The following is a 24,143-nucleotide window of genomic DNA, read 5'->3' as shown; positions in this document are numbered from 1 at the left end:
CGACGCCGGTGAGTGATTTAAATTTGAGAAAAAGGCAAAGCAAAACAAGCAAGAAAAAGCAGAAAAAGAAAAAGATATAAAAAGTAGGTGCCTTAATTAAAATAAATAAAAATATCTGTTTCTTCGGTTCCTTTTTTTTCTCCTCAAACTCAACCTATCCACTCACTCAAACTCAACACAACACAACACAACACAACACAACACAACACAACACACTTTGTTTCTTCTTCTTCTTCTTCTTCTTCTCTCATCATCAACTCAACTCATGTATCTAATTCAACCTTCTTCTTCATCATCATCATCATAACAATATTCTCTTGTGTTGTGTGTAAATGGCGTCACCACATATTCATCATACTATTCGATTACAATTTCAATCTCTTCCACTTTCATCTTCAACCTCTTTCTTCACTACTCTCCTCCCGCTTCCACCTTCCCTCGATTTCTCACCAAGGAGGCTTTTCTCTCTTCCTCCACCGCCCTATTCTTCTTCACCTTCCAGAAAACAACAATTGCTTCCTTTCAAGGTTACTTTTTTCACCCTATACCCCTTTCTCATATTACTTATTATTATTATTAGGTGATGTGATGATCATAAATTAAGTATCTTTATGCCACCCCATGTTTTAATTATGCTCTAATTACACTCTCATTCCACATTTCAATCTTGGGTCACTCACATTATGATTAGGATTAGGATAATCCCTTAAAAGAATTAGAATTAGAATCATGTGTGCTTTTTAGTATTTAGCATTTAGAATTAGATGTTCACATATGAAAAACATATGCTAGCTAGTTCTATGCAATCTTCGATTTTTTGAACGAATAAACCACCAAATTCGTTCTTGACTTTGTAGGGTGCTTTCAAATAGGTCATGACATTATGAATATTTTATGAAGGTTTCTAACTCTGTCAAATTTTACTCATATTGGTTCTTGTGAGTTGTGACAGCATATTAGGGACTAAATTGATAATAAGTGGTTAAATATAGGAACTAAATTAATAGTTAGTTGTTAAAATATAGAGACTTATTGCCAATAAGTTATTGATGAGTAAGTGGTGATTAAATGTAGAGAAGTGAAACCTAGCGTCTCCTGATAACACTCTATCACCTTAATCCATTCTTTTGTTGAGGGTCTGGCACTTATTACAGGCCGCTCTGTCATTGTCTCGTCAAGCCAACTTAGCTTTTTGGGAGGTTAAACTGCGGGTGCTTCCCTTCACAACCACCAGTCCCATATCAAGTTAGTAGAATTCGAGATGGGGAGAGTCAAAATGATACAAATGCGCATTTCCTCTCTGTATCGAGAGGTATTAGATCGAAGTCACATAAGTAACCGACTTGACAGTTTAATAGAGTCAAGGATCTTCTTGAAATATTCATAATATCAAGAACCTATTTGAGAGCGTCCTACAAAGTCAGAGACTAATTTGGTGGTTTATTTCTCTTCGAATATAAAAGTTACAGCTTTAGAAAGAAAACTTCTTTGGACTATTGTATGTTTTTTAGTATGTTCTCTCTATTGATTTCATTCTATTAGTTTGTGATGACCACAAATGAGTTACTGGGCCGAAATAAACCGCACTAGTGAATGCTTTATTGACCTGCACAACCAATTAAGCGTTATTTACTATTTAGTAAAACTCTGTAACTTCCCCCAGCTTTATATTTAGAAATAGCTTCTTGTTAATATTGTTTTTATTTTTACTTTAGTTAAAATGTGTAAAGCATCATGGATGTTACAAGTTCCATTGTTGCTTATTATTATGTTTTTCCATCGGGAGCTTGTATCTGGTTCATCCATACTATTCAAATGCTCTAGCCAGACCAGCTGAGATGGCTTATAAGTTATAATTGTTTTTACTATGTTCTTGAACGTTAGTCGAATATATGGGTTATGTTACTGGTTACTAAAATCTACTGTTTTCTTCTCACAGCTTTTGTTGGTTTTTACTCACTTTTTGCTTCAGGTATGTGCAACTATTGCCGAAACTGGTCAACCAAAATGGTGGGAAAAGAATGCACCAAATATGATTGACATTCACTCCACACAAGAATTTCTGAATGCTTTGAGTCAAGCTGAGGATAGATTAGTTATTGTTGAATTTTATGGGACTTGGTGTGCTTCTTGCAGAGCATTATTCCCCAAGGTACTTTTGCTTCAAGAATTTAGGCTGTGTTTGTCAATTATAATTAGATATTGTTAATGGCTGCATACTTAGGGTAAATAACAGTTATGTAATTGACTGGCTCACACATCAAACATGATCAACAACATGTGTAAAAGGTTATACCTTGGTTCTAGAAGTGATGCTAATCTCTAAGTTTAAGTATTGTCCCTTGACAAGTAAAACCTTTGAATCACATCACATTATTATTAAATAAATCTTTTCATGGCTGTCAGGGAAATATTGGTTTATTTAGACCTGAATTAAAAATAATTCAATTCGGTGCTTGTATGTTTTCCAGTTTGGATGATGTTTTTCAATTCCAGACTTGCAATTGCTCAAAAGTTGGTGTTTATAGCTTTAGAAAGTCACAGCCACAACACGTTGGGATGTGAGAAACCTCAACCAAACACATATCCAAGCAGACTATTAATATGTGCTTAATTCGCATGCTGCTTCTGATTAAAAAAGACACAACAGTTTTTATTCTTGCATGCTGCTTGAATTATACTACAGCTGTCCTGTACCTGATATATTTGTTTAATGGCTTTGGCAGTTATGCAAAACAGCTGAAGAAAACCCTGAAATTATTTTCCTTAAAGTAAATTTTGATGAGAATAAGCCAATGTGCAAAAGTCTGAATGTTAAAGTACTTCCTTACTTCCACTTTTATAGAGGGGCTGAGGGGCAGCTTGAATCGTTTTCATGTTCGCTTGCCAAGGTAAAATTTACTATTTAGTTCTGGTCATGCTAATCTTTTCTGGCTTCATTTTAAGAGAATGAGTAGTAGTTATTTATTGTTAGTGACTTAGTGTATGTTCTAAATTCTAATTTATATTTTTTAATCACAAAATGTTAGTATAGTTAGTAATATTATTATGCTCGGGTGAGGACCGAACCTCATATCTTCTTTCACTCCATTCGTTAACTCCACCACCCTAACCACCAAACCAACCTTATATCTCCTATTAATGTCTATTTTGAACCCAAGAAATGTATATACCGTAAACATATCTTCCCTCCTCGCTAAACATATTATATTCTATATAATGTAGAATTTAAGGAGAAAAAAATGCAAAAGTGCATAAAACTGATGAATAATACTTTTTCAAATTCCTGATGCTTATGTTTTCTGTAGTCGGATCCTGCGTAATTCTCTTAGGAACATTGAGCTAAGTTGTACAACATTTGCTGTCTGTAAGAAGATACTGATAATAATGCATATTTGAGTGCTTGGCTGTTTTAATTCAGAAAATGGATATTAGATGGATATAGATGTATCAAATTGCATATCATCACTTGCATATTTTCCTTTTTAAGGACTAGAAATGTGTACCTCAGATTTCTAAAGTGAAACAAAAGTACGACGATGGATATAGATGCTTATAATAGTGGATAGAATTTAATTACATAGAATGGTGGGAGCCAAATCTTCTAATTTAATAATAAGCTCTAATGGTTCTTTTGAAAATTACAGTTTCAAAAAATAAAGGATGCCATCCAGACACATAACACAGCTCGATGCAGCATCGGTCCACCTAAGGGAATTGGTGATTTGCTTCTTGAACCTTCCTCTGCTCCCAAGGATATACCAGCAGAATCTGTTTAATAATCATAATACAACCTCCATCCATCTGTAGCTTTTATAAGTTTATCTACGGAAGAGTTAACACCATCGGAAGCTGTGGTCGAGAAAGACTTATGATGTGAAGGTTATGTGTAATCTGTATATTTACACTTGTATTATTTTTTTTATCTGTTTTAGAAGGATATAAAGCAGAATTTTTCTATTCTCTTTCATTCTTGATCATTCATTAGCTGATTGTAATCAAGTACTTGAAAACTTCAGTGAAAATGACATGTTAGGTCTTAAGTTGTATTTAATTGAAAAATTTGTGCATCTGTAAGCTGAATACAGCTTGTTATGGCTTCATTCTTTTGCGAAATCGGTAGTTAGACGAGCAAAGAACACATTAATTTAGCTCTTAATTTTTTTAATTTAAATTATAACTATTTCTGCTGTTACAGAACCTCTGTTCTTGATGATTTTTGTGAGACAATATATTTATAATTAAGTTAATAATATGTATATATTTATAATCTTAAATTATGTTGAGCGATTACTAATAAAGTTTAGCATGAACCTTAGCTTATATTAATTACACTAGGTGAGATTATAGTTACACCAATCTGGATCCTCAGCTGCAGCACTGTCTGCTGCGGCTGCTGTTGTATCATCCTGGCCCTAGACGTACACTGATATCTGTCAATCTAACACAATTATATGCCTATAATATGCAAAGTATTTATTATACCTGCCACAAAATTTTTTACACGCTGCTTTCTTCATTCCCACAAAGTCTTTCATACAATTCCTACAACAATATACGGATAAAGCTTTTGTGCCTCAAATTCCAAATTAGCTTTTTCTTGAGTGGTCCATCAGTATTGTTTTTCTTAAGGTGAGTCAACCATTCATCATATCATAATATTTTTATCTAATTTAATAACATTCGAAAAAGTGCTTATGGAATAAATTAAGAGTTAGCAATGGTGGGTAAATAGTGTAGTGGTATTGTAGTGTCATTCTATATAGTACGTGAAATTTCAAAATGATTTCACACAACCGCATTAATTACACGCTGCAGCAACCGCAATGACTGCAATCGCAACAACCACATCCGTGATTTAAGACCTTGCTCACACAGAACAAAACATTGGTAGCGGTAATTATTTGGTTCCATATGCAAGCGGTGTAAAGGACAAAGTGACCATGACAGAAGGATAAAGAAAAAATATTGCATAGTATAGACTGACTTGGATCAGACAAGCCAAGAGTAATTTTTATGCGGACAGTGCCAAGAGTATAGAAGTGAATTTGTATAGAAGTGAATTGATAAGCCAAGAGTAATTTTTTTTTTGTTTACAATGAGCTGGGGATCGAACCCAGAACTACCCAAATTTCTCACCACTAGACCAAACCCAGTGGCTTAAGCCAAGAGTAATTTTTATGCATATAATTTGTATAGAAGTGAATCAAATAAGTCAATGATCTACCCTTGATTGGTCGTAAGTTTACTTGGTTCAAAGGGGATGGTCTCTCGATGAGTTGTCTTGAGAGGTTTCTTCTTTCGGAGGAGTGGTGCTTGACTTGGCCCAATTGCAAGTAGGTGGCCAAATTGAGGGGGTTATCCGATCATTGTCCTCTGGTTCTTTCAGCGAAGGAGGAGGATTGGGGACAAAGTGTTTGTGAGAGAGAAGTGGAATTCGTTCCAAATGGATGGATGGGGAGGGTTTGTGCTTAAGGAAAAGTTTAAGTTGATAAAAGGGGCTTTGAAAGAGTGGCACAAGACTCATGTCCGAAACCTGCCTAGTCGTAATGATTCTTTGAAAGACCGGGTGTCGGTTTTGGATCAAAAGGGGGAAGAGGAGGATCTGTCAGTAGATGAGATAGCAGAGCTTCACGGGGCGACTGCGGATATTTTCTCTCTATCTAGGTTGCATACCAGTATTAGTTGGCAACAGTCTCGTTCGTTATGGCTCAAGGAGGGAGATGCAAACTCTAAGTATTTTCACTCGGTCTTGGCAGGTCGTCGTCGAAGGAATGCTATTTCTGTGATCCAAGTGGGTGGGAATACTCTAGAGGGAGTGTCTCCTATTCGGCAGGCTGTGTTTACTCATTTTGCGGATCACTTCAGGAAATTCAATGTGGAGAGGCCTGAGGTGGATAACCTTCTGTTTAAAAGGTTGAACCATTGTGAGGGTAGTAGTCTCACCAAACCTTTCACAGAGTTAGAGGTGAAATCTGCTGTATGGGACTGTGAGAGTTATAAAAGCCCAGGCCCTGATGGGATAAATTTTGGTTTCATTATGGATTTTTGGGCTGAACTTCGTGGTGATGTTATGCGTTTTATATCTGATTTTCATAGGAATGGTAAATTGACAAAGGGTATCAACTCTACTTTCATCGCTCTGATTCCAAAGGTCGACAGTCCTCAACGGCTGAATGGCTTTCGACCAATTTCGATGGTTGGTAGCCTGTACAAAATTTTGGCAAAGGTTTTGGCGAATAGGTTGCATCTCGTTATTGGTAGTGTCATTTCAGAGTCTCAAACGACGTTTGTAAAGGATAGGCAGATTTTGGATGGTATTCTCATTGCCAATGAGGTAGTAGATGATGCTCGGAAGGCTAAAAAAGAACTCATGCTCTTTAAGGTGGATTTTGAGAAAGCCTATGATTCCGTGGATTAGGGGTATCTGGACGCGGTTTTGGAGAGGATGGCGTTTCCAACTCTTTGGAGGAAGTGGATTAGGGAGTGTGTGGGCACAGCTACTGCATCTGTTCTTGTTAATGGAAACCCAACTGATGAATTCCCTCCTGAACGGGGTCTTAGACAAGGAGATCCGTTATCTCCTTTCCTTTTTCTATTGGCTGCTGAGGGTTTGAATGTTCTGATGGAGGCTATAGTTACTCATAACTTTTTTACGGGGTTTAGGATTGGGGAGAGTGATTCGACTTCAGTGTCGCACCTTCAGTTTGCTGATGATACCCTTTTGCTAGGGGAGAAAAGTTGGGCTAATGTTCGGGCTTTGCGGGCTACTTTGGTGCTGTTTGAGACTATGTCTGGCTTGAAGGTTAATTTCAATAAAAGTATGCTGGTATGTGTGAATATCCCTGTCTCTTGGTTAGGTGAGGCTGCGTCTGCTCTGAGTTGTAAAGTGGGAAATATTTCTTTCCTTTATTTGGGTCTTCCTATTGGGGGTGATTCGAGGCGTCTGATTTTCTAGGAACCGGTGTTGGCTCGGTTAAAGAATAGATTATCTGGGTGAAAGAGTCGTTTTCTTTCTTTTGGTGGTCGTCTGGTTTTACTTAAGTCTGTCTTAACCTCTTTACCTGTCTATGCTCTATCCTTCTTCAAAGCTCCTCCAGGTATCATTTCCTCTATTGAATCTCTTTTAATTAATTTTTTTATTGGGGGGGGGGGTGAGGATTTTAGGAAAATCGCTTGGGTAAATTGGAAAACTATTTGTTTGCGTAAGGAGTATGGAGGTTTGGGGGTTAGGCAGTTGAGGGAGTTTAATTTGGCACTTTTAGTTAAATGGTGTTGGAGGTTGTTAGTGGATAGAGAAGGGTTGTGGTTTAGAGTGTTGGTGGCTCTGTATGGGGTAGAGGGAGGGAGATTCGAGTTGGAGGGAGGCGTGGATCATTGTGGTGGCGAGAGATAGCGAGTATTAGGGAGGGTGGTGGTGAGTCAGGTGGTAGGTGGTTTGGTGACCATGTTGTTAGGAGGGTTGGAGATGGGTCCGATACTCTTTTTTGGACAGATTCTTGGTTGGATGAGACTCCTCTATGTGAGCGGTTTGGGCGCTTGTTTGCTTTGGCAGAGACCAAATCGCATACGGTGGCTGAGATGTTCTTTTTAGGGTGGGGGTTAGATGGGGCGGCGTGGGTGTGGAGGAGGCAGCTGAGGGCTTGGGAGGAGGATTTATTGGGGGAGTGTCAGTCTTTACTCTCTGTCATTTCTTTACAGGTACAAACTTCGGATAGGTGGCAGTGACAGCCAGACCCTGATACAGGCTACACTGTCCGGGGCGCTTATCAGCTACTGACTACTATGGATTCGATTATTGTGGATGATGCAAAGCATCTCATTTGGCATCCTCAGGTTCCCTTAAAGGTTTCCATTTTTGTGTGGCGTTTATTGCGTGACAGGTTACCCACAAAGTCCAACCTTGTCACCCGAGGCATTTTATCTTCTGCAGCTCGTCACTGTGTTTCTGGTTGTGGGGTGGCCGAGTCGACCCACCATTTATTCATCTTTTGCAGTACTTTTGGTTCTATTTTTGATTTAGTTCGCTCTTGGATTGGCATTTCATCGACGGGTTTCACTTCTATCCGGGATCATTTTGTTCAGTTTACTTTATCAGCTGGTGGATCTAGAGCATGTCGGTCTTTTCTGCAACTCATTTGGCTTGTTAGTTTATGGGTTGTGTGGACGGAAAGAAATCATAGATTGTTCAGAGGTTCAACTAGCACTCCTCATCAGATGTTGGACAAGATCAAGCTCTTTTCTTATAGGTGGTTGAAGACGACGAGTGTTACTTTAGTCTCAAATTACCATAGTTGGTGGTCTAGTCTTTTGCTATGTTTGGGCCTTATATGATTGCTTGTATTTCTTTCTGTGACTATTTGTAAACTTTGTTAGTCTATCTTAGCACATCTTGTGCTGAGAAGACTGTTTTTTGTTAATATATATATATATATATATATATATATATATATATATATATATATATATATATATATATAGAGGATGTATATTATGAGAATGATAAAGATATATGAGAATATGAGAATAAATTACAACCCTTAGATTTAAATGAAGGAGTAGGATTAGAATACCACTTAAATGAGTCATGTGCCATTGTGATGTGTCATTATTATTACTATTCACTTTCTCTCTCCTCAAAATTCTTCCTTCACACGTAAAAACACTTTCTCTTCTTACCTATTGTCTCTTTGCTTCTGCCGCTCTTCTCCTCCTCTCCGCCTTCCACCGACGTCTCTGTTTCGGGAAACCTCCGCTGACCCATAAACTTCCTTCGCGTCCCTCTCGTCTCATCTTTCTCACCGCATCTCTCTCCGCGTCTCATGAATTTCTCTGCCATCAAACCCTCTTGTTGTGAATCTCCCTTTGCGTTTAATACAATTTGAGTCGGGTCTCTGTGTTCAATTTGAGAATAATAATGTTATTAGTTTGTGTTTAATTCAATTAAGGGTTAGAGTTGGTGTTTAATTTGGGCAAAAATTGGTTGACAATTGAAAAGAATTAAGCCCAACAATATATTCAATAATTCAAATTCATGTTAAATTATGCGCGATATCTTCAAATTCATGTTAGAAATAAGCAACAGAATTTGTTCGACACTTAAAAACACACTGTTATGACCATATCAATTGTTAGGCTCAAGGAAATATGCTGAGAACTCTTCCGTAGCTTATTTCTATCAGCAACGGTGTTATCTTACGAGGAGCTTAATGTGACTAATCTCTTATTAGCATTTTGGCTCTGCATGTTTAACTCACCTGCTGTGTGTTTGGTGGATTCTCCATGTAATCAAACAAAGTTGCAATTGAACCAATAATAAAAGAATCAAATGAAATTGCAAATAAATTGAAACATGAACCAATAACATTGTGGTACAAGTAGACCGGTTTTTTATTGTGATGGAAATGTTTTGGAGGCATGTTCTATTCTAAATTTGAAAGTGAAAGGACAGTAGTTTCAAAAGCATGCATATGGCTGGTACAAATAAAGAAAAATTGTGGTACACTGACAAGGTACACTGATATTACTGATATGGTAACAAATGATCTATTTGCAATGATCTATATTACTGATATGGATTACAACTTACATCCATCCAACGCCCCCGAAGACATATAACGCATGTCCCGTGCGTAGGAAGATTCAAATTTCTTTTTGATCCTGCCTTTGATGAGCAAAGAAGAAAACTCTTATCTTATAGGGATGTATTGAGGCAATTCAATCAAACTTTTTCATTTAATATAAGATGATAATTACAATTTGTACAAAGATAGAGCTAATTCCCATTTACAATGTGAATCACTCTACAAATAGAGCTAACCCCCATTTACAATCTACGTCTTCGACAAAATCAACGCAGTGCCAAGTTCTTTCATTTACAATGTGTAAGCATAGTGAATACAAACTAAGCACCAGTGAGCTTTGTCGCATATTACAACTACATTAAACTAAGCATCAATTTCAGTTAGTCCTCGACAGAATTTCACGCTAGTCTTCGATACCAGTACCAATTTCATTTAACTGGTCTTGGACATCAGTGCCTAGTTCATTTGCCAATTTCAGTTAGTCTTCGACAGAATTTCACGCTAGTCTTCGACACCAGTACCAATTTCATTTAACTGGTCTTGGACAGCAGGGCCTAGTTCATTTGCCAATTTCAGCAGTGCCTAGTTCAGTAGCAGTGCCTAGTTCATTTACACTTCAACTGCTGCTACACCAGTACCTAAAGAACAAATTGTTTCAAACAAGCATTTTATCAAACATCTAGAGCACATTAAAAAAAAAACAAATAGCTTCTATATTAGTTGTAAGGTTAAATACCATAAAATCAAGGTATGAGGGACACAGAGATTTAAAAAAACCCAATTATACAGAAAATCAAAGTATAAGAAGGATACAAAACAAGAATAAATCAAAAGGAAGAGAAGCAAAAAAAAAACCTTGTTCCTGGTGTGGCGTTGATGTTCAAAAGAAGAATAGATCCAAACTCATGAAATTGAACAGAGAAGGAGGCGGTGATGTTCAAAACGAGAGATATGGGTGTGGCGTTGTGAGGTCCATCGGCGGCGAGTGGCGGCGTCGCGTTGAGAAAGAGAGATCGAGAGAAATTTGATGAAGGAAGGAAGAGAGAGAGAGAAGCTCGTTTGTGAGAAAAGCGAGTCACGTGACTCACTTACAGTAGTCTTTTAATCCTACACCTTCATGTTAATCTAATGGTCATAATTCATTCTCATATTCTCATATATATTTATCATTCTCATAATATACACCCTCTATATATATATATATATATATATATAATTTAAATGATTCAATTAATATGTACCAAATAATTGCATGCTTTGGGACTTATATATATATAGTAAAATTGGCTCAGCGTGCGTGATTAAGTCTAGGGCCAGGATGATGCAGCAGCAGCCGCAGACAGTGCTGCAGCTGAGGATCCAGATTGATAGTTACACATTGAAATCTAGCGCAAGTGGTTTGTGCGTAGTGTGTGAGTGTTGTGAACTCTGAGGTATCACGTTTGATTCATATTAATAAAAAGAGTGAGAAAGAAGATAATATTTTTCTCTTATTTTCTTGTATACAAAATATATATAACTTGCTGACCAATATGTGGTTGAATAATTTTATTTTCTATAAAAATTATTAATATGGATTGCATGGTTTTTCGAAAAAAAAATATGATCCTAAGTGACTTAGATCATGTGTTTCTGTATAGTCACATAATCACATTCACTAAAAGGAAAAACTAATGTTTTCACTTCATCATGATTCATGCATCATGAGACATGAGAACTTGTCCTAAAAAACCGTAGAGATCCACAACATTTGGGTTTTCTAGTGATATTCTTCTAACATCAACATTCATCATATTCATATTCAGTCTTAGAAAATGTTTATTTTTTATTACCTTCATTCTGTGTTCTCTCCACTTTTGTCTGAATAATTAACAGACGAAGATGACAACGTATGGAACAATCTCAGAAGACATTCCATCAAATCCAAACTTAATTTACGTTTCAGAGGCCAAAGAGCGGTTCCAAGCAGGTCTAGGCGTAACAAGAGCATGGACAGAAATTTTTCAATCTTCTCATTTCAACTTACCATCTTCCTTCTACGGTGCAATTCAAAGAATCAACACAAACGCCAAACATTTTCGAGCGAATTACGTGATCATCATATTGTTCATTCTTTTCCTTAGCTTACTAGGACACCCAATATCATTGATCATATTCATCGTGATGATGATCGGATGGTTGTGTTTATATTTCCTAAGAGTTACACCTTTGGTGATTATGAGGTATCAAATTGACGAACGATTTGTGGTTATCGCATTGTTGTTGATCACCATCGGTTTGCTTGTGCTAACGGATGTAACACATAATGTGGTAGTTGGTTTGTGTGTTGCACTAGGTTTTGTGTTGATCCATTCTTTGTTGAGAGAAACGGAGGATTTGTTCACATTGGATGAAGATGTAAGGATTGTAAGGGGTGTTAGAGATGTTATCAAAGTCCCTCTTAGACAACCCGGTTCCTCTTCTTTTACTTTGCCATCTTAATTAATTACCAAAATTGTGCTATCTATTTCCTTTGATACTATATATATAGAATCAACATGAATTTATATATATTTCATTTCTTCTCACTTCCTTTTTTAATTCATGATTGTTGATTCATTATTATGTTATTATACAATAGTACAATATATAAGATGAAATAAACTGCAAATTTCACTATGATGATCACAAATGAGTTATGTAGTAAGTGTCAAATAACCAATTAACACGTCTCCTCACGCAAGAGCTCACTTGAGCTTGAAGCGTGGATAATGCATAGGTTCACCTATCATATGCTTAAATTCCACTTTTTAATTAAAAAGTGAGGGGAGTAGGGACCGAACTCTAGACCACTTTGCCATAGAGACTCTAATACCATGTCAAATAACCGATTATCCCAAAAGCGTTATCATAGAGTCATATCAATAATTTTATATTATTTCTAACGGTAAGTAAGACAAGATATTATGTACAGTACTAATTAAGGCGGTTATAATTTAATTTTTACGTCAATTCATGATGGTCAAGTGAAGTCGAAACGTAGATTTAACTCGTAAACTCGTAAAATTTACCTCATATTAAAATAAACATATATAATATATGTTTTAGCTTATTTAATTTTGAACATAATCTGAAATAACAATTTTATTTTTAATTTATAAAAGTAAGTATTATGAATATTAATTTACTGAAATATGACAAAATTAATATATTATTAATTTAAAATTAAAAAAGTAATTAATATTAGATAATTCACACTTAATTGATTTTCTCTCATTATCATTAGTTAATATGACTACAGACATGCATTTCAATAACAAATAACACAATTTTCACAAAAAATATGACTTTTTTGTTGTTGTTAAATATGACTCTTTGAATCACGTATGTCATGTGAGATTAAATATTATATATGATTGAAATTAACCCCTATTATTTTATTTTACTTTTATGTATCTTTTTTGTCGACAATATTTATGTGTCTATTATTTCTTAAATAACTTATTATAAAATAAATAGGTCTTCATATTAGTATGAGTAAAAATATAGATCTCATAGAATTTTTCCAACAAATAGGTTTTCGTATTAACATAAGTACAATATAAATTACAAAAATCAAATAGATCCCGTATTAATGTATGAATAGAAAAAACAAAAAAGATATCCCCTATATTAATAAATGAGTACAAATACATATCTCTGAAATTTCAATAAAAAATAGGCATCCATATTAATATATAAATAGGCTAGCATATTGAATTTGTTGTGTTTGGTAAAATTAGCGGTTGAACTAGCTTATAAGTATGACATGACATAAAAAGATAGACTAAATTAATATTTAATTTTTTTCAAGTAAGATGACAGAGATAAAATTGAAAGAAAAACTGATAAGTTATAAGCTAATAAGTTACTTAAAACAGTGTTTGAAAAATAAATTATAAACTAGTAAAATAATCTATAAAATCTATTTAAAAAACGTTTATCAAACAATGTTTTTTTAATCATATGAATTTATAAACTATAAACTCCAAATCTGACTTACCAAACAGAGCCATTACCTTTTTCTTTTTTTGAATTTCGGACAGAAGAAATGTTCGAGGAAGTAGCTTCTCAATAACTTTGTGTAAATGGAGCTATCATAACTCTTGAAAATCAATGTATCCAAAAGTCCTATAAATATTTTTTTAATAAATTAAATCTATTGATTAGATGTAAACTCAATTTGTTTTTCACCTAAAATATGTGATAATAGTTGGCCCTGAAAAGGACCATTAGTCATAATCCCTTGGCCCTCGACACTGAATTATATATTTGGTAAACTAGATTTTTTATATAATTATTTTAGGTTAGAATAGAGTTAAATAACAAATAAAACTATATGGACCACATTTGTCACCACCAAGGTTCCTAATAATAGAATTCATTTTTGCTTAACCAATGCATATATATCTAAATATAGGTGCCTTGTAAAGATTAAAATCTTGAACTCAACCACCTCATTCTTCAAAAGACAACCACATTTGCTTAACCAATGCATATATATCTAAATATAGGTGCCTTGTAAAGATTAAAATCTTGAACTCAACCACCTCATTCTTCCAAAGACAACCAATTGGTGTGTGAGAAGAAATAAGAAGAAACGTGGTCCAAGAAGGAACATACTAGAAGATAAAGACATCATGATTCATAATCTTTAAACAAGGATAAAATGGCTTTTAAAGAATGGCACCCCACCCTTCTTTTACACTGGACAAAAATATATTTTGCATTAGTGCATGATTGTGCTCACAAGGATATGATTACTATGTCTATAATTAATGGTTTATGTTATATTTGAATTTCGGAAAACCGGTTTTGGAAATCAATTTTCAGTCGCACAAGATATTATAAAATTGAGTCACTGATTAGTTCATTATTTTTAAGTGGTTTTGTGGTGCCGTTTAAAATTGTGCGATACAGACGATTAACTTTGACATCCATAATAAAACAATTCATATAAACAGACGATCCAAACATATCATGCACTTGATTTTTAACTTTGAATTAATTTTTCAACATACTTTCATATAAATACTTGAATTTGTATTTAGAATAAATTTAACATGATGAATTCATTGAAGATGAATTTGTGACACTATCGAACTAAACAAACACTATGCTAATCTGGCTGTAGTGATCACAACACAAGATTCCTTGTGCAAATATCTTGTATCCTTTGCAGTGCTGGATCGATGATTTAAAAGGTTATGCATAGATCATCATGTACTAGTAGTAGTTCTTAAAGATCATTGAATAGGTTTTCGTCGTTTTCTTTTTAAATAAATAAATGTAAGTAAATCAATTGTACCACGATTGGTCAGATTGATCTCCATCCTGATACGTTTTGCATTATTTGTACATGCTAAAGGAGCGTCATGCATCATATACATGTACTATATATTACTCAACTTGATACTTTATTATACATGTACTAGTGAATTATATATTGTCTTTTAACTCAACTTGATCTAAGTTCACTGACTTTGTCCATCAACCAACTTGCATATTTTTTTTACCTATAATTGAATTAATTAATTATACATGTATTTTGGATCAATCGATTACGTGAGGAAAGCTATTATATCTGAATGAATTTTCACAAATTACACATTGAAAATCATCAATGCCAGTTTCAAATGCTAAACTAAACGTAATATAAACTTTAAGACAGAATAGTATAAGACATAATATAAATATTTAAGGTATTATCTTGTATGATATAGTACAAAAATGTTATTTTAATATTTTAAACAATTTATATAATGAATAAAAGATTATTATATGATCCGGTAATTAAAAATAAAAATTTCAATTTTTGTTTAATCCCTTAAATTTTAATTTGTTTAATCCCTTAAATTTTAAGACGATATAAAACCGAAGAGAGTGAGGTATCCCCAAATAATTCAAAATACCCTAAATAAAATTTTGGGAAAATTTTATTAATATCTTATATTTATAAAAGCATATTTACCTCATTTAATTAAATAAAAATAGTTCCAGGTCTCAGAAAAATACCAAACTGGAGTCTCCTTGGCACCGCACGCGCCCCCACGCGCCGCCAGTGAGAGTGGGCGTGGACGCGCGTCACTGTTCATCATCTTCCTCACCCATTTTCTGCAGAAACGGGTCACGACGACCCGGTTCGTCGACCCGGTTCGTTCTCCCTCAATAATCAATGAAACTCGACGTTCTTTATACCGTTTTGATCGTCGTTCGATTTTATGAATGTTTCCGGTATTAGTTTTCGAAATCGGTGATCGAATCGCATGTAAAATGTGACCGAAATTGAGCAAGCAAAAATAGAAAGTTCTTCAATTATGATTATTACATGTGTAAAATCATCTGATGACTGTGAATGACTTATGCACCATAAGTAATAAAAGGCTTATACATATTAACTTTTGTCCTATAAAAGTAATAATTGTTATGTCCGAAACTTTATGGAATGTTAAAATAAGATGAAAATATTTTAAAATAAAAGTACACAAATTAAAAAGTTTCTCATTTTCTAAGAACAAAATTGGAACCACAGACATATAAAAATGGATCAATCGTATCATTCCTCATTTAATATTTAATTATTTATACACCATACTCTCCAATTCCATGATGATGATAAGTGATAACTCTTCGTTTGGTGAGATAACTCTCAAATAATAATACAGTAATACAATAAAAATAACAAAATTAATTAGTTTTTAATTTTATTATTATTGGAAGTGCAAAGAAACACGTTGAATCGGCAGTGAGGTGAGATTGAACTAAGAAACAACCTCGCCGTACTTTCCTGTTTCACCACCGCATCTTCCTTCTCCACCAACACCGCTTCCACCAATTCTCCATACTCCGCCGCACCGTCTCCGGCACCGGAACCGGCAATAAATGCTACAATAGCCGCTTGTACCGGTCCTAAACTAGGATTATAAGCAGCAGATTCCATATATGAACCTTTATAAACATTCCCGCTCGAATCCAACAACGCCACACCGGACGGTGATTCACTGTACGGCGCGTGTGATTCATTCGCCGCTTCCAGTGCCGCAACCTTCAACTGATTAGTATAACCGTTGGATTCGGCGATTGAATCATCGATGGATGCTTCGAGATCGAGAAGCGACAAATCATTGTGACGAGGCTCCAAGAAAAGAGGAACGTGTTTAGGGAGAAGATCGTGAGGACCGAAAGGATGAGAGAGAAATTGAGAGAGAGAAGTGAAATCCGATGAATCGGAGTTAGTTATAAGGAGAGGAATATCGGAGGCGCCGCGGATTTCTTGAAGAAACTGACGGCAATGACCACAAGGTGCGGCGGAGACGGCGAGATATTGAAGCTGAGTTTCTTTATTTTGAGAGAGATTTGTTAAGAGAAACTGTTCAGCGTGAATTGTGTGGTGAAATGGAAGGTTAGGAAATTCGACGTTAACGCCGATGAAGATTCGGCCGGAGATTCCGACACCGACGGCTGCTACGTGGAATTTGGAGATGGGAACACGGGCTAATGGTTGGGCTGATTTGACGATGTTTGGGAGTAGTTGGGTTAGGGTTAAGCCCGTTGATTGGGATATTGACTTAGCTTCTGAGGCTTCTATTATGAATCTGGGTTCAGCCATTTTAATAATAAATAAATTAAATGACTTGAAGTGATGATGATGATGTGAGAAAGTGAGTGAGTGTGTTAAAAGAGATGAGATGAGGAGTGGAGGAACGGGGAAGATATGTGATGGTCCTCATGCTAATTTATAGATTGATTGGAGGAGGAATGGGTAATATGCCATTGCCAGCTATGCCATACTTACTACCAATAATTTGGGTTGTTTTTCTTGTCAAATAGGACTACAAAATACATCGGGTATTTACTTTCTTTTTTTTTGGGGGGTCAAATTGAGTATTTACTTAATATTATTAATAGGGTCTTGTTAAATAGTGCCTCCGGGGCACTCTTTAAGCATTCTCGGGGCACTATTTAGCATTTTCCTAAAAAAAAAACATCATTCACATTTCAATGTCTCATGTAATCTTGCTTATATTACTTTTTAAATTATTTATTATGCAGTTTATTAAATTATAATTTTTTAAAATTGGAAAAAGAATTTTGTCAAAAAAAAATAATGGAAAAAGAATTGATATTTTTTATAAATACCCTTTATTTTTACGTTAATGTATTCAGACATAAATCAATTCTGTTTAACTCACTTTTAACCAAAATCAAATCTATCAAGCTCAATTATGTTAAATCAATTTTTTTTTTGCAATACAACCAAACACAACAATAGTCATGTCACTAATCACATTCATTATTTTGATTTTAACATTGCAAATTTAGTATTAACCGATGATCAATTGATACAATATGCACTAGCAGATATTAAGACGATGTTACGTAGTTGTGGGAAGAGTTTAAAAGATTATCCTCCATGTCAGTCGCATTACGCTCAAAAGGTGAGATAGTTTTAACAGTTGCCTCAAGTGGGATTGCTGCATTGCTTATACCTGGCGGTAGAATAGGACATTCAAGGTTTTGTATTCCTCTAAATGTTGACGAGTTTTTAACATGTACCATAGTTCCTAAAAGCCCTTTGGCGCTATTAATACAAAAAACAAAGCTCATTATATGGGATGAAGCACCAATGATGCACAAACATTATTTCGAAGCTGTTGATCGAACTTTAAAAGATATTCTCAAGTCTGTTGATGAAAAAAATAAACATATTCCCTTCGGTGGAAAAGTTGTTGTTTTTGGCAGAGATTTTAGACAAATTCTACCAGTAATACCCAAAGGTACAAGGCCAGAAGTTGTTGATGCTACTATTAATTCTTCGGTTCTTTGGAATTTTTGTGAAGTTTTAACATTAAGTAAAAGCATGAGGCTTCGCGGTGGTACTTCAAGTGCAGACGTTGAACAAAGAAGATTGTTTTCTGAATGGGTTTTGGGTGTTGGCGATGGAGAAATTGGAAATGACAACGACGATGATTTAGAACTTGACATTCCATCAAATTTATTGATTCCAAATTCAGGTGATCCTCTTGCTTCTATTGTTGAAAGCATCCATCCCCAACTTTTACAATACATGAACGATATAACGTATTTCCAAAATAGAGCTATACTAGCTCCTAACAATTCAATAGTCGACACAATAAATGATTATATGTTGGGGGTACATTGCCTCTAAAATCTAAAATATGTTATTGTGTTTTATTTTATTAGTAGGCTACTTTACAAACAAACCTTTTAGTTACACTTCTTTTTACATTTACCACTAAACTAAGTCATACAATCAATGAGTTAAATGCACAATTGCAACCACAAAACCCTACTTCATTTGTTATTTCTCCCTTTTTTTTTTATCTTCAAATCCAATTTTATGTATCTCAAATTCAAATTACCTCACTTTATACAAATTCAATTTTTTTATTAAATAAAAATCAATTATTAACTGGGCATCGATATATCCTATACATATTTATTAACTGGGCATCGACTATCTGCCACGTTTTTTTTTTAATATAGGTTGATTACACTTTTTTTTTTCTTTTTATCTACAAATTCAATTTTTTGTATGTAACCCAAATTCAAATTACCTCACTTTATTTTGTTACTTCTCCCACATTTTTTTTTTCCGTTTTATCTACACGTATTTTTTTTTAATCTTACTTTAAACAAAAAATAGTTGTCCTTTTATTTTATGTTTTCATTTTTTGAATTTTTTGAAAATTTTTATATGGAAAATTTTCATCAATAAGTTAGCGATACTAATTACCTAAAAGAAATAAAATATTAATGCTATATTTGTCCATTTATTTTATATTTGTCTACACGTATTTTTTTGAATTTTTTTTATATTTTTTTTGATATCAACTTAATTTTTGGACTTCAAGCCAATATTCAATTAAGTTAATTTTTAATTCAACTAAATATATTTAAGAACAAAACTTAGAAACGGTTCCATAGAAACTGTTTTTTTTTGTGCAACCATAGAAACGGTTTTTACTGTGACCAATTAAAACATGACACATAGATCATATATACGTGTAGACAAATAATAATACAGTGCAACCATAGTAACCATATTTTTTTATAATTTTACGGGTTATAATAGATCATATATTAATACAGTGACCTAATTATTTTGTTGATTTTTACGAGACCTGTGTTTTTTATTAATATATTAATAAGGTTGCCAATTCTTTCATAATTTCTACATGACATATATTTATACTCTTATATTAATACAAGAATTTAATCTTTTGTGTGATTTCTTCAAGGATATATGCTCTAGGATTTATCTTCAAGGATTTAAGCTTCGAAGTACGGAGTTAGTTCTAGAGTTGTGTGTGATTTGCTCGTAAGCTTTTAAGCAAGAGTGAATCTTAGTTTCATAGGAGAGTGTCTCCACCATTGGTTCTCATTGTGTTGATAACAACGTTGTCTGTGTTGTTAGAAGGAATTGAGACGGGGTCTCATATATAGGAGTTCCTAGGTAGAAGTTGCATTGGGTAGGGATTAAGTGAGGAGTTGTAAACGGGTGAGTTTAACTTCGAATTAATACTGCTGATAGTGGACTTCATTCCTGGATTGGTATCCCCATAGTAGGTGACGTTGCACTGAACTGTGTTAATAACTCTCGTGTTATTTATTTTAATGTCTTTGTTATTTGTGTTCTGTGTACAGACAAGTGTTGACACACTCTGCTCAACACCTACTGCGTGACAGACAAGTGTTGACACACTTTGCTCAACACCTGTCTACTGTGTGCCAGGAATTTCAATTTTCACTATCTTTCATCAAATATGAATCCTTATGATTTTTACTATCTTGAAGACTTTCTAAAGTTTTCTCCAGTTTCTCCAAACTATGGAAATCTTAACATGGTATCAGAGCCTCGGTTTCGATCACCGAGAAAACGTCTCGCTTCCGCCATTGTACCGGTACCGGAGAATTCTTCCATTGCTTATCAGGAAGAAGTTTACACTGTACTTTTTGATCCACCTTCATTTCTAATGGTTCACTCCATTTTTTATCACTTGTGGAAGAAATCAAAGATGGAGAAGAAATTCTTGCCACTTCCTCCTCTGCGAACTTCAATCTATATTCAAGAATCTTCCTGCAATTCAATTTCAGAAGCAGAAGATGAAATTTCAAGTTCCTCAACCTGTGTTCTTGAATCAATTATATCAGATAGCAGTTTCAATTTCAGTTTTGGTAATTTTAATTCTGAAAGCGTTCCAATCAAGTTGATCAAAGCCGTTAAACCACAGATTGAAGGATGCGCGATCAAGATTGGGGAAATTGCATGTTCCCTTGCCTCCTTCAACATATCTAAAACTTCACAATCCATGAATACAACAATGAAGGTGGCATTTAGAATGCACAAATTGTTAAATTTGTTATAAGTTGATTTTTGACCCTTAGATCTGATAAGGAACACAATTTTATTATAGTCTATCAACACCAGATTTTATCTCACAACCAAATTAAATCTATTAATCTAACCTCATTCTCTATCACCTTCTCCCTCCTCACCATCACTAGTTTCTGACAAAAAAAAAACTACACCCATTCCTAAAAACTGTGTTGCTATGGGATTTTTGCTAGCAAAAGAACTGAATCGGTCCAATATTCCAGATCTGACATTTTCAAACTTCCAAAGAGAATAAGATGCAAAAAAAACTATACGAAGAAAAATCGATTATAAATTTAAGCTCCACTATTTTGGTAGATTTTATCCAGAAAAAAATCTTTGAATTCCAGATCTAAAAACTCCATTGTTGCGGCGCACGAGCTCCTTTGTGTTCGGATTCAAAAAACTCCATTGTTGTGGCGCACGAGCTCCACAATTTTGGAATCCATCTAGTGAAAGGGAAGAAAATAAAGTTGTTCATTTAAGTTGTTAGCTAAGCTATTTTATCCCAAATTTTTGTGCTGTGATTTTTTTGTTCTTAAATGATTTGAAGATGAAGAGTGAAGAAGATGATGGTGGGTTAATATTATTTAATTTTTTTAGATAAAAACATTAATTAAAAAATGACAAAGTGTAAAAAGGTGGCATTTAGGGTGCATAAGGTGTGATGAAGAATGATGAAGAAGTCGTATAGTGATGAAGAAGGAGGAGAATGAAGAAGATATGTGATAAGGTGTAGGAGGTGTATGATAAGATTTAGTGGGAATGCAAAATCTAACCTCCCATTTTGCTTTTGAAACTTTGTCTATGGTGCACAAATTTTACATTTTGTGCACCCTAAATGCCACCAACAATGAAGGTTAAAGAATTTGAGAAGAAGAAACCTATTGTGAAATTGAGCACTCCTTCAACATTTGTTGAATATTCTTCTAAATTGATCAAGAAATCGATGGAGATCATCCATGAGGTTGATTCCTTTTGCAACAAAATTCGCTCCATCACCTCCTGTGTTAGTCATGCTCTTGAAGATACGGTTCATTTTAATCTCAATCTCGTTTTGTTATACATGTGCTCCTTGCTTCACCACGTCAACAACACAATTCTCACTGTCGAAACCGTTTTCGATCCCGACGGTGGAGTTGAACCTCTTTCCGTCGCAACTTTTGGTGGTACGATAACCTTGATATCTTCTCAGATGTTAATTTTTCGTTTGATTATCGTCTTAGCTATTGAATTTTCCGGTGAATTCGCCGTCACTATTTTTGATCCCGGTGGAAATTGTCTGATGAGTTTGATGCATTCAATTAGTTTGTTACTGTCACAATCCCTCCAAAAACAACGGAATGCTTCAAGAGAGGGAAGGCTTGAATTCCTTATTTGTTTTGGCCCTGGATCGTTTTCTCTCCTGTCTAAGCAAATTCTGATGGTGGATGCTTGTGGCAGTGAAGAGTGTGTCAGAGTATTAATTCTGGTGGAAATCGCCGCCGCTCACCGTGAATTCACTAGCGTCGTTCATTGTTACAAAAGGGATGTGAGCAGAAAATTGATGTTGAATCACAACTGCAAACCTGATTATTCGAAAATGACATCAAAGCATTGCGTTTTGTACAGGTCCACTGGAAGAGTTTGAAACGACGTCAGAAGCTGCGTTTTGAGCAAAAACACTGCGTTTGAATTTTAGAAGTTTTTTTTGCTTCCGGTAGCTGATGGAGAATTGTTTTGTTCTATTGGGCCTGAGTCTAAAACCTTGCTAAACTGCAGTCTGGGCCTCTCATACTTTCCTACCAGTTCTATGGTTTTTTTTTGCTAGTTTACCCTCATTTCTCCATCATTTGTATTTTCATTGTGATTCAAACTCAAATTGGAAAATTTTCCAATGTTGAGTTTGAGGGAGGATGTTAAGAATAATCATGATTAGCTAGTATCTTCCATTAGTTAGTTAGAGTTTATATTAGTTTGTTAGACTTTGTTATTAGGTGATTTGTTAGTTAACCCCTAAATTGCTCTATATAAGAGCTACCATTGTATCATTTTCACTATCTTTTATCAAATAAATTTAATTTGTATCCATTGTCAGTATAATTTTTTTTGGGTAAATAGGTTTTTACCCCCCTGCAAAATAGCCGAATTTTGTGTTACCCCCTGCAAAATAAAAATTTTGGATTCCCCCCTCGTAATATGAAGATTCTTTGTCTTTCCCTCCTTATTGGCCAACTTGGACATTATTGATGATGTGGCAAGCATACATGTCTTTTCTATCACTTTTTATTTATTTATTAAGTGCCATGTAGGTTAGTTAATTATATGTTTATTCTTTTAAAAGAAAAAAAATATAAAAAAATATTTTTTCTATAGTTTTTTTTTACCGAAAAAGAAAATATATAAAAAAAATATAAAAACATATTAGAAAACATAAGTCCAGAAACCTTCTCTCTATGGAAAACATGTCTTCTTTTACCTTCTTCATCTCCCTCACAACATCATCTTAAAACTAAACCAAAAACCCAGAAAACTCCAATTTTCATCTGATTCCCTTTTGCATTCAATTTCTCATAAAAGCAAGTTCTGTTAACCATTCATCGAAACCCTCACATCTTCATCAAATCCAAGCTCATCGTCACTGTTGACAATCATCCCTCTTTTTTTATTCTTTGTCCATCTTGTGTTGCCGTGATTTCAAAAATTTAAAGAAGGGTTCTTATAAATTGAAAGTGAATTACGACTGATGCTGGGGTTTTTACGGTGAAAATTGAAAGTGAAAATTGAAATTGAAAGTGAATTACATCTTGTGTTGCCGTGAAAATTTCACTGGTTTTTAGAATTGGTGATGGTTGTGGAACGAAATCGATTAGGGTTTGATGATGATGTTGCTGGTGGGTTTTGTTGTTGTTGTTGTTGTTGATGAATATGAGTTTTGTTCTAAGTTTTGTTTAAGGAAAAAAAATCTAGATTTATTTTTATGAATATGTTGTTGTGTTCTTCAGATTTTGTTCTTCCTGTAAAAATACTGGAATGTTGTTTGTTGTTATAGATACTTTCTGTTGTTACAAATATTTTGGAAAAAAAATTCTATAAACAAAATTAAGATTATATTTATTTATTTAAAAAAAAAGAATATTGTAAAATTATAATCTGATTTATTT

General features: G+C 34.4%; 4 protein-coding genes across 4 annotated transcripts; 3 read left to right on the top strand and 1 right to left on the bottom strand.

Annotated features, from left to right (window-relative positions):
• Positions 1–145: 145 nt before the first annotated feature.
• Positions 146–4,103, top strand: LOC123886629 (thioredoxin-like 2, chloroplastic). The gene is made up of 4 exons (XM_045935934.1): positions 146–527; positions 1,973–2,152; positions 2,727–2,891; positions 3,648–4,103. The coding sequence occupies exons 1-4, from the start codon at positions 333–335 to the stop codon at positions 3,777–3,779; spliced, it is 672 nt and encodes a 223-aa protein (XP_045791890.1). The 5' UTR covers positions 146–332; the 3' UTR covers positions 3,780–4,103.
• Positions 4,104–6,448: 2,345 nt separating this feature from the next.
• LOC123884396 lies at positions 6,449–7,728 on the top strand. The gene is made up of 2 exons (XM_045933482.1): positions 6,449–6,829; positions 7,315–7,728. The coding sequence occupies exons 1-2, from the start codon at positions 6,449–6,451 to the stop codon at positions 7,726–7,728; spliced, it is 795 nt and encodes a 264-aa protein (XP_045789438.1).
• Positions 7,729–11,173: 3,445 nt separating this feature from the next.
• LOC123885765 (PRA1 family protein F2-like) lies at positions 11,174–12,163 on the top strand. Its single transcript, XM_045935084.1, has one exon. It carries the CDS (start codon positions 11,466–11,468, stop codon positions 12,063–12,065), a length of 600 nt encoding a protein of 199 aa, XP_045791040.1. The 5' UTR covers positions 11,174–11,465; the 3' UTR covers positions 12,066–12,163.
• A 3,974-nt stretch (positions 12,164–16,137) lies between these two features.
• Positions 16,138–17,392, bottom strand: LOC123887035 (cytidine deaminase 1-like). The gene has a single exon (XM_045936310.1). The coding sequence runs from the start codon at positions 17,209–17,211 to the stop codon at positions 16,294–16,296; it is 918 nt and encodes a 305-aa protein (XP_045792266.1). The 5' UTR covers positions 17,212–17,392; the 3' UTR covers positions 16,138–16,293.
• Between the last annotated feature and the right edge of the window lie 6,751 nt (positions 17,393–24,143).

The sequence above is a fragment of the Trifolium pratense genome, linkage group LG5 (genome assembly GCF_020283565.1).
Source record: "Trifolium pratense cultivar HEN17-A07 linkage group LG5, ARS_RC_1.1, whole genome shotgun sequence".
Taxonomy (NCBI): domain Eukaryota; kingdom Viridiplantae; phylum Streptophyta; class Magnoliopsida; order Fabales; family Fabaceae; genus Trifolium; species Trifolium pratense.
The sequence above is the reverse complement of the archived record's forward strand: the minus strand, read 5'-3'. Positions and strand labels throughout refer to the sequence as shown.

Excerpts from the sequence above, each read along its gene's own strand:
- LOC123886629 (XM_045935934.1), top strand. The coding sequence starts at position 333 with ATGGCGTCACCACATATTCATCATACTATTCGATTACAATTTCAATCT. Across the intron at positions 528-1,972 it reads AACAATTGCTTCCTTTCAAG|GTATGTGCAACTATTGCCGA; the intron begins GTTACTTTTTTC and ends TTTTTGCTTCAG. Across the intron at positions 2,892-3,647 it reads TTTCATGTTCGCTTGCCAAG|TTTCAAAAAATAAAGGATGC; the intron begins GTAAAATTTACT and ends TGAAAATTACAG.
- LOC123884396 (XM_045933482.1), top strand. The coding sequence starts at position 6,449 with ATGGCGTTTCCAACTCTTTGGAGGAAGTGGATTAGGGAGTGTGTGGGC. Across the intron at positions 6,830-7,314 it reads ATTTCAATAAAAGTATGCTG|AGTGTTGGTGGCTCTGTATG; the intron begins GTATGTGTGAAT and ends GTTGTGGTTTAG.
- LOC123885765 (XM_045935084.1), top strand. The coding sequence starts at position 11,466 with ATGACAACGTATGGAACAATCTCAGAAGACATTCCATCAAATCCAAAC.
- LOC123887035 (XM_045936310.1), bottom strand. The coding sequence starts at position 17,211 with ATGGCTGAACCCAGATTCATAATAGAAGCCTCAGAAGCTAAGTCAATA.